Genomic DNA, 10,745 nt, shown 5'->3' with positions numbered 1-10,745 from the left:
TCAGTCGTAAATTACGACTGACTGTTTTTCTTATTATTTCTTTCTGCATAGTACTGTGTTCTGTCTGTCATTCATTGAGTAAAAAAGGATAATGTACCAGTGAACTGTACTGACTGTCATGAAACTGTACCTTTTCCTATGCAAACTTCTAATAAAGTCTTCAATCTATCAAACTCTTCCTGTTACTGTTTACCCCTATGCTACGGTAGGTGGCGGTACGTGCTTCCGTATAGCCTCAGTCCTCCATTAACTTGGAGAAGCAGAACAAGTGAGCAGCTTGGTGGCTAAAGCAACAACAATATCATCACACACAGACACTTCTGTGGAGATCTGGACGACATGTTCCACATCAGAGCCTTCGTGTCGGAGCGGCTGTCCGCCGCAGCCGTGGACATCTTTGGAGAGGTGGAGAAGAGCCTGTCCTTGTACCAGGTGGAAGTGTCCAGGTCCAGGGAGGAGATCATTCTCCTACGGCAGCAACTGGAGCTTCTCAGAGACAACAACACAGGTCAGCAGCACGACCATAACTCCAACGGTAGCCCCTTTCGGGACCTTTTTGTGTATTTCCAAATAGAAAGAGGCTAGAGTTGAGTTGAGTGTCAGAAACAATAAAACGCTATCTACGAGACTAGTAGCCCTGAAACATGACGGTCGTTGATAACATGACGTACGACCGTCATGGACGAGGATTCACCTTGGTTGGAGGACGCGAATTGATTCGCCTGTACAAACTACACAAACATTCACATTTCACAAACAAAGTGCTTTATAAAGTCACAACCAGTTATAAATCTTGGCCGGCATTGTATAATTACTGGCCGGCATTGTATTCTTTAATAAGAAGCCTTTTTTATCCGATCGTTTTATGTTTTAGATGGCGTTCCCCATGCGCACAAACCCCATCTATTGAACACAGATGTGGGCGGGGCCTTGACAAAACGGGTCCGGAAATACATGGGAAAACATAAAACTATCGGATAAAAAGGCTTCTTATTAAAGAACACAATGCCGACCAGTAATTATACAATGCCGGCCAAGATTTATAACTGGTTGTGACTTTATAAAGCAAGTTGTTTGTGAAATGTGAATGTTTGCGTAGTTTGTACACGCGAATCAATTCGCGTCCTCCAACCGAGGTGAATCCTCATCCATGACGGTGGAACGTCAAGGCTAATCTACGAGAGACTTGATCTAAGGCTAGGCTTATGTTTGTTTAATTGAGTGATTATGGTACTTTATTAGCCGTTTTCAAAAAAAGTGCACAGGAAAGTGTTCAGTTAAATAAAAGACAAGGTCTGCTAAAATGATTTTAAACCCAACAAAACCTATGGCCTGTTTCCATTTGGGTCCTTTGTATTCAATTCATCGATGATGAAGGCTAGTTCTGGTAGTGAAAACGAACGTATAGTCTAGTAGCCAGAATGTGAACCAAGACATTTTGAGTACCCTAAAGTTTTATGTTAGAAATGTTGAGTATGGGTCCCCAGCATGTAAAAACCACCGGATGCTAACTTGTATATGTTGAGCAATTTTCATAATCAGCCGCTAAAGTTGGTGTCCCATTAACTTTACATTACAGGAAAAATAAGCAAAAAATTAATCTGCTTTAAGTAGCATATGAGGGGTCTAACTAGGGGTATTTCATGATTCTGAATCCATTGCAAGCATCCGTTTTGCATGAAAAACATTCCTTGGGCTAAAACGGACCCCAGAAACATGTGAAAAGTGATGATTCGGCACTTTTCATCACTAAACCAAGGCCGATTTCTCGCCAAGGAATGATTTTCGTGCAAAACGGATGCTTGCAATGGATTCAGAATCATGAAATACCCCTAGTTAGACCCCTCATATGCTACTTAAAGCAGATTAATTTTTTGCTTATTTTTCCTGTAATGTAAAGTTAATGGGACACCAACTTTAGTGGCTGATTATGAAAATTGCTCAACATATACAAGTTAGCATCCGGTGGTTTTTATATGCTGGGGACCCATACTCAACATTACTAACATAAAACTTTAGGGTACTCAAAATGTCCGGGTCTACAATGGGGCTCTATGGGCTGGCTACTAGACTAGTAGGCCTACTGTGTTTCTATCCGTCTGTCTTTCAATGTTATATGAGATACATAAAGTTGTTACTGTGTAAATAAGCCGAAAAGCTTACTAGGATCTCCTTTTAGCTGACCTTGTACCAGTGATTTGTACTGTCATGAATCTGTACCTTTTCCTATGCAGCCGACCTTCTAATAAATTCTTCAATCAATCAAAAGCTCTTTGCAACATTTACATTGTTGTAAATATTACACTTTAGGCCTAAGTCCTTTTTCCACTGACATGGCCCAACACCACACCACTCCACACCGCCCACTAGAGTGGTGTGAAAGTGGTACTAAACATGGTGCTAAAAAGTATCCAATCCAGAGAAGGTCTGAGCTAGGCCAAACAGGGCCAAACACTTCATAATGACTGATCAATCACTGAACCTTTCATTTAGACCACCAGGATATAGTTGTGTCATATCTGCCATGTGCAACTTTCAAAGCCTACAAGCCAAACAGAAATGTAATTGTCAATGACAAAAAATACCATTAAATTGTTACTCGCAATAATTTGAGTTACAATTGATTGTCATGTAAAATGTCATGTCGTCGTCTCAGAGACTCTGGGTACTGCTCCTGGACTCGACCCAAACCATTGGGGCCCCAACAAAAAAAAAGGGAAGGACAATAAGATGGGGGTTGGGGCGCAGGGTAACAACAACCCCATACCGTAAAACGTTACAGATAGGCCAACAATTGTGATGCAGTAGCCCTGTGTGTATTGTGTGTTATAGGTACAGTAAAAGTGTGCCAAAATGCATTGTTTTCTATGCTTTTTGGTGGGGGTTTTTTGTGCCCCCAATTGTTTAAAGCGGTGTGGACTGGAGGTCGCATCCCTGTCATTTCTTCCTGCTCCACCTACTGTAGTACTAAAGGCTAAATCCAGCCCTGCCAGAACGACTTTGGAGTGCTGGCTTTTGTTTATATTCTATGAGTCTGCTTGAGCCGTGCACCTGACAGCAATTTTGTTGATTGTGCCGTTTTCTTTTTAGTTTGTTTGATTGCTAAATGTCCCTGCATGTCTTCTCCTGCAACTGTAGATCCTCTGAAGGCCACCAGGGGCACCATACTGGGCACCATGCTGGACCACGCCTACATCCCCCCTGTCCTGCAGGAGAACGACGAGAAAGGATCCCCGGAGGCCCCAGTTGATGAGAAAGAGGAGACAGAAGACTACCGTGTGGGACGTGAGTTCCTTCCAGGGCCTTCGGAGAAGACTGAACATGACGCGTGGACCAGCTGCACGGTGACTGAGCCAAACCCAGAGATACCGCAAATAAAAGAAGAGCAGGACCAGTTTAGCATCGAGGTGGAAGTCTGTCCCTCTCCCGATGTCGTGAAGAACGAGCCGGACGACCGAGACGGAGCGGAGATGGAGTTTACGGACCGATCACTGACCTCCGATGACAGCGATGAGGAGTGGGTGATGGGCGATGAAAGACGCCACTCGTCTGCTAAGAATCGGAAATTAAAGTCTAAAGAGAAAAAGTCTAAAGCAAAAAGTGCAAGTGGTGATAATAAGCAGGTTGGATCACTGCCCCCCGACGACGGCGATGAGGAGTGGCTGATGGAGGAGGAAAGACAGCGTTTGTGTGCTGAGGATCAGACATTCAATAAGCTGAATGTGGCAACAGGTCTAAGTGATGGTAATGAGCAGGTAGGAGTCACAACAACATCACCTTGTGAGGAGGAGTCCACGCTGAGCGCCTCTTGCCACTTTTGCGGCAAGTCTTTTCAAAACATAGGCTCTTTAGTCGAGCACATAAAAACGCACGACGACACGCTGAGCAACTGCGGAGTTTGTGGACAAACCTGCGCGTCCACGGAGGAGTTGGTAAGTCACTTGAACGGCACCCACAGCACGTCGCATTTCTGCGACGTTTGCGGAAGGACGTTCTCCAATCGCCAACTTCTGATCTTTCACGCCAGATCGCACACGTCGGGCATACACGGGTACCGAGGCCGAGGGGGGCCCAGGGTCGTGCGGGAGCGCAGTCGGCGCCCGGTCGTGCGGGATCACTGGTGTGACGTCTGCGGGAGGGCCTTTTCCAGGAAGGAGCACCTGGTGCTGCACGCCAGGACGCATTCCGGGGAGAAGCCGTATGCGTGTGAATTCTGTGGCAAGGCTTTCAGCCAGAGCCAGAATCTGACCATCCACAGGAGAAGCCACACGGGAGAGAAACCTTTCCAGTGTTTGGCCTGTGGCAAACACTTCAGCACCAGCAGTCAGCTCAACATCCACGTGCGCAGGGGTAAACATAACTGGTGCGTGGCAGATCAAACCAAATGAAGCGCCAGCGACTGTTTTTATGGCTTCGGTTACTAGCTCTGGTGTCACATACCACAGATGTGTGTATCTGCTCCCTGTAATCTGCTCCCTGTAAGTAGACTTTGGAAATAAAACTAGTGTTGACTTATCATTGCTCCCTGTAAACTAGTGTTGACTTTAGGGCTGTGAATCTTTGGGTGCCCCACGATTCGATTCAGAATCGATTCTTGGGGTCACGATTCGATTTCTTTTCGATTCTTTCAAATCCAAACGATTCGATTCAGAAACTATTATTTTCCGATTTTAAAAACGATTCTGGATTCAAAACGATTCTCTATTCAATTCATAGGATATCAGGATCTGCTGGCATGAAAGCAGAGTACATTTAGGTAGCTTTTATAATTGTAAAGGTTTTATCAACGTACTGCAATAATGTAAACACACACACACAGGTAAATCCAAGACATGTCTGATTTATTCATGCTTGCACACATTCTTTTAACTTGTACAAACACAACATAATATCTAATAAAAAATCATAAAATGAAATAATCATATTATCTAATAAATAATATCTCATAAAGACAGATTTTTGGAAAATGAGAATCGAGTCTGAATCTTACCATGTTAGAAATGCGATTCGAATTCGAATCGATTTTTTCCTGCACCCCTAGTTGACTTATCATTGCTCCCTGTAAGTAGACTTAGACGTCGCAGGGGCACTCGACAGCCAGTTGTGTCGGGCACCAAAATGGGTTGTAGTGGCCTTGCAGTGGCCCTGTGTGTATTGTATCCACCTGTTTCTGTGAGAATCTACTGTAGCATTATCTGTGGGACACTTCCGGTTAACAGCAGACATCACGTAAAGTTGCAGATGCAACCGTTGTGAGCTTGTAGATCACACTTGGCTGCGGTGCCGGAAGCTGCCGCACACCTTCTGCGCAAGGCACGATGGGACGTTGGAAAGTTGTGGGTAGTTTGTTGTCTTTTGTGTTACCGGTATGTGTAAAAAAAGAAAGAAAAGTCAAAATAGCCGATTTACCAGGTCTCTGTGTCACATTACGGCACGTTATGCGCTTATGTGGTGGGTCGCACAGTGTGCTGAGTCGCAGCCCCAGCCTGAAGCCTCAAAAGTCTAGTATCTGCTCTCGTTCCATAGGGATATCCCTTTGGAGTGATGGTTAAGATATTGGACTTTCACGCGGGAGACCTGTGTTCGAAGCCGGGTGGGGAGGTTCGGATCACCTCCGTTTCATTGGTGCTGTGACCCGGATCCGGCTTCCCCTTAGGAGGAGGTCAAAGGGGGGGTGAGTGTGGTGGGTCGCACAGTGTGATGAGTCGCAGCCCCAGCCTGAAGCCTCAAAAGTCTAGTATCTGTCCTCGTTCCACTATCAAGCGGGAGACCCGGGTTCGAAGCCGGGTGGGGAGGTCCGGATCACCTCCGTTACACTTAGAAAAATAAGTTGTGAAACGTTTTGCAAGTTTCCAACATGGCCAAAATAGGAATGCCAGGCTGAATGTATGTCAAATTAATCATTGGTGGCCTGATATCCCAAGAGGTGAATTGACATAAAAGTGTCAGATCTACTCTGATTCTTTATAAGTATATAATTCCTTGTTGTACATTTTTCAATTTAAGCTTGAATTATATTTTATGATTGAATTATATATTACATTTTGATATGTTTTACTTTTATTTTGTTATTTAATTCACGGGTTATAAACATACATTTCCAAAAGGCTACAGCTGCACACATGTACGGATTATTGGTAATTGTTCAGGTGATGCTGCATTGGTTTGATATAGCATCAAACACTAGATGGTGCTGGTCGACTACTTGTATTGGGTAGTGGTCTGGTATTAGGGCTGTGAAAATGTGCCAAAAATAGCATTCGAATATTCGCCCGAAAATCCCCCGTATATTCGAATAAATTCGAATATTCGAAAATAACGAATAATTCGAAGCATTCGCAATTCGAAGCTGTTTATTCTAGACAGTCGCTTCTATCGCTTTTTTTTTTACTGTGTGAAGGTCCGCGTTGGTCAGGGACGTGCAAAGAATGTTAAGAGAGGCAGGGGCTGACATTTCTAAAAGGGCCTTTTGGTGGACAATTCTCTGTTAAAAGGGCAGGGGCTCAAGCCCTGTTTGATGTATGTGTGCACGTGCCTGCGTTAGAGCAGAATCGGATCGTCTTGCAAAGCGTGCCTCACTCACAGCAGCTGTGATTGAGTTGAGTTGGAACAGCCACGACATGAAATGAGCAATTATAATCAATCACACCAATGGATTATGTTTTGGTTTGAACAAGAGCAGTGTGAGTGACGGAGGAAGTTTTACCGTTACCGCGTGGCTGCGTGCGGGGAGATTGACTCGGTGAGAGAAGAAATCCATGCTTTTTTATAGTGTTTTCGGTGGGGAAGTCTCTTGTATGCCTTCCCGTCATTACTAAATGAGTCGCCCGTTTCAGCTCGACTCGTTAATCATTCTGAATCAACGTGAGCCAGTTTAAAAGCACTGTGTGTGCGCGCTGCACTCTGCGAGGCGGACGAGTGCATCTCTCCACTCCGACATGTGACGGCCAGTGACAGTGTGAGGGGAAAGTGAAGCAGCTGGAGGTTTATTCTTCGCTGTATGACGGTGTCGCTAAATAGGCACCCTCAATGTACAAGCTCACAACGTAATGAACGTATTGGATCAGCGACGTATTGTGGACTTGTAGATCAACCCACTTTTGCAGCAGCGAATGGAGACTTCTGCCTTGCGAGACCAGCCACCTTTTAACGTTCCATGCGCCCAGAATCTCGCGAGAAGTGCGGTAGATTTGTTTTAATTAAATATAAATTAATTCGAAGCTCCATTTTTTACGTTCGAATATTCTTTTATTGTTAACATTCGAACGAATCTTCGAATATAGAATATTCTTTCACACCCCTATCTGGTATACAGGAGTGATTATGCTTTTTTCTTTTTTTCTTTTCAAGACCATTATTTCCCTTACCCTACCTATGTAATTATTATTATAAGTGTTGTATTTATCCTGTGTTTTTTGTTCTTTCTTTTTTTTTAAGCGGTGAAAGCCGCTTCCAAGGAGTGGCCTTGTGTGTCCCATGTCCATATATGGTCATTTCAGTCCAGAATGAACATTTTTTTTTCAAAAACAAACTGTGTGTCCCATGTCCATATATGGTCATTTCAGTCCAGAATGAACAGGTTTTATCAAAAACAAAATGTCTGTCACCTTATGTCCATATATGGACATTTCAGTCCTGAATGAACAGGTTTTATCTGTCCCGTACGTCCAGAATATGTGTGTAGTGTCCGTCCTGGTTTGATGATTGGATACTTTGAGGATTGGTCAAGCTTCACATGACAATTCGGCCCTCCAGATAAAAACATTCATTAATTCAGAATATAAAGAATGTACAGATCACAGAGTTCATAACTCTAGAACACATAGAATAACAGTTCACCGCTTCACTTCGAACCGAGGTTTGATTTTTTTATGACGAAACGAAGATGTTGACATGAATGACATCTAAACATTGTCATTATTTGCTTTCACCCTGTAAATAAACAACTAAGGCTTAAACAGTCTGAGTTCGCTCCAGTGCCTTAATATTCCTGCTCCTCAGATGCAGCGGACCAGCCTAAACCTGGCTTGAGGCATGGGAGGAAAAGAAACCCTTTGTTTTGTTGTGGCAAATGACTACTAACTTCTAACGTCTTGTTCTTTAGTCACAACGTGGCTGTTCCCAGTTCCAATCAATCCACACACTGCTTCTAAAGGTTTGTAAGACTGACTGGTGGGGCATTTTAACGTCAACACAGGAGGGGCGCTGTCCAGTGCTGAACTGACGCTGTCCATGGAGCTGAACCACCATGATATTGGTATTGGTATAACAAAGTGTACGTTTAATTATTGAGTATTCTGGGATAAACGTGGCACAAAAGGTTTGATTATCTTAGGCCTATTTATTTTGTATGTCGATGTATTCTCTCCTATTGGGTAGGATTACTTTATATTCTTTTTAACCTTTGCTGATGGGTGAACGGTGAAAGGTGCACACCAAGAAGCCTGCATTTAAACAAACCAGATAAAATGGTAAATGGTGCATTTATATAGCGCTTTTAATCCAAAGCGCTTTACATAGATTGTGCATTACATTCACCCATTCACACACACATTCATACACCAGTGGCGGAGGAAGCCATGCAAGGCACCAACCTACTCACCGGAGGCAATTAGGGGTTCAGAGTCTTGCCCAAGGACCCTTCGACATTAACTCAGGGGGAGCCCGGATTCGAACTGGGAACCCTTCGGGATTTATACCCTTCGTGCTCTAATACCAGTTTCTCTACCCCTGAACTATGCCGCCCCTAGATCAAATCATATGGATGAATGAGGTTTCCACGCTCTGATCTAGGCCTATACAAAGTTATATAAGTCTGGAATTGAAGATGTACTAGAAGTAGTTATCTATCTATCTTTGTACATTAAGTCAAATATAGGAACTCATTATGCAGAATGTCCTGTTTCACAAGTGTATAAAATGTGTTTGAAAGTAGCAGATCTACAAGCTCGCAATGCTTCACATCATGACCCATTGTGAGCTTGTAGATCGTCTATTTTCAGGTGGTTGAAATGTATATACAGTAGGGTTGAAGTGGTTAATGTATGTTTTGTAATAATCAAAATCGACATAACTAAAGTTGTCATTGATTGATTAAGGATTGAGGTCAAATAATTGCGGTGGAGTAAAAGTATTTGGATCCGAGAATGTGTTGTAGAAAAGTATTTCAAATACTCAAGTTAAGTTCAAATACCTCGGAATTGTACTTAAGTAAATGTACCTAGTTACTTTAACACCACTGATGGATACCTACATTTAAAGGAGTAGTTCATGTGCCCAAGGGAAGGAGTATGTTCTTATTTCCATATTGGTACATTCCACATAACAAGCTCAATTAATTAGCTTCTTTTGATAGGGTAGCTTATTAGGTGTGTGGGCAATATGACGCTGTTGATTGGATAGTTCTTTAAGGGTCCTAATGGTTATGGCCAGTAGTATAAAGCTCTGGAGAGCGCACGCCGACTTTGGAGAGCGGCAGCGCACACAGTTTTGACCGCGTGTCCTTGGGATGTAGGCTACAGTCTTAAGATGGAAGATCAAAATATGGAAGCAGCCGCATCCTGCCCAACGATGTGATCATCAGAATATCTGAACTCTCCTGTCTGCTAAAAACACAAAGGTCCTTTTAAGGACCACTTAAGTTTATTAGTCTTCCATTTCTTAGCTTTCCACATCTGGTCATCTAAACAGCAGTAAGTATAGGCTTTTTTCGTCATTCATTCATCCTTCCAAACACGGGTCTTTCTTCAGTGAACGACAAAATAATCTATCTGGGGCCGCTTTTCCTTTTGATGCATTTTGTAGATTCTGTTGGTGTATTTTGGGAGGAAAGGTGCAAACGGGGAGTTGTGGAGCTACAATATAATCTTACATAATGTTTTCTGTGGTTGTAGAGACTTTTTAAACGTTCCCAAATGTTACTGTTGTCAGCGAGATGTGATGGTGCTGCTGCACTGCTGCGATAATCATTGAAAGCATTCTTAGGCAGCCTGTGACAATAATGGGCATTTCTTTGTAACTTTTGAAATTAGGTAGGCCTAAAGCTCTCTGTAAATGTAGAGGCCTGGCCTCAGGGAAAGGTTTTATGGATTCATATATTTTTATGTCTACGGCTATGGGTTCTTATATATTTTTTTTTAAGGGCGTCAAACATTTTCCGTTTGGTACATCATCGTGTACCAAATCAACAGCTGCAGCTTGTTTCATGTACCGTACATTCCTGGTAACACGCTCAAGCTGTTGATTGGGTGGCTCATTAAGGCTGTCTGTCGGTCCGTCCGTTCGTCCGTCCGTCTGTCGGTCGGTCTGTTTTTTTTGGTTGTCGGTCTCTGTCTGTCTGTCTGATTGTTTTGGCGCTATTGTTTATTGAACGATAGGCCTTCATACCGAAATAGGTTAGGCCTACGATCTACATTTGCAATTGCTGCTAAACTGCTGTGTTACATAATCAATCAATGTTACATTAATTTGTTGTCCAAAGCCATATCACTGAAATTACTGTAAGAAAGTTAGGTGTCTTATTGACACATCTCAGCTGGATCCCAGTTGTTAGTGGAGAGAAACTGAAAATCTGTGAATCAGCACCACTGATAGCGTTTTAGTGAATACTTTGTGCTGGCCATGTTGCTGTAACCTGACTCCGCCAGATGGTGGCGTATTCAGCACCACCAACAGACATGCATTGGATGAATTATTCCACGTCTACTGTACAGTGGTGTAAAGTAATTAAGTACATTTGCTTAGGT

At 43.2% G+C, this 10,745-nt stretch overlaps 1 protein-coding gene across 1 annotated transcript; it reads left to right on the top strand.

The window, feature by feature from the left end:
- Window positions 1–326: 326 nt before the first annotated feature.
- LOC308284008 (uncharacterized protein) lies at window positions 327–4,388 on the top strand (the record flags this gene model as incomplete). Its single annotated transcript, XM_080724530.1, has 2 exons — window positions 327–508; window positions 3,139–4,388. The coding sequence occupies exons 1-2, from the start codon at window positions 340–342 to the stop codon at window positions 4,386–4,388; spliced, it is 1,419 nt and encodes a 472-aa protein (XP_080580656.1). The 5' UTR covers window positions 327–339.
- Between the last annotated feature and the right edge of the window lie 6,357 nt (window positions 4,389–10,745).

Source organism: Nannobrachium achirus, assembly GCF_963921795.1.
Source record: "Nannobrachium achirus genome assembly, chromosome: 4".
In the NCBI taxonomy this organism is placed as follows: Eukaryota; Metazoa; Chordata; class Actinopteri; order Myctophiformes; family Myctophidae; genus Nannobrachium; species Nannobrachium achirus.
This window is presented reverse-complemented; position numbering and strand designations above follow the sequence as displayed.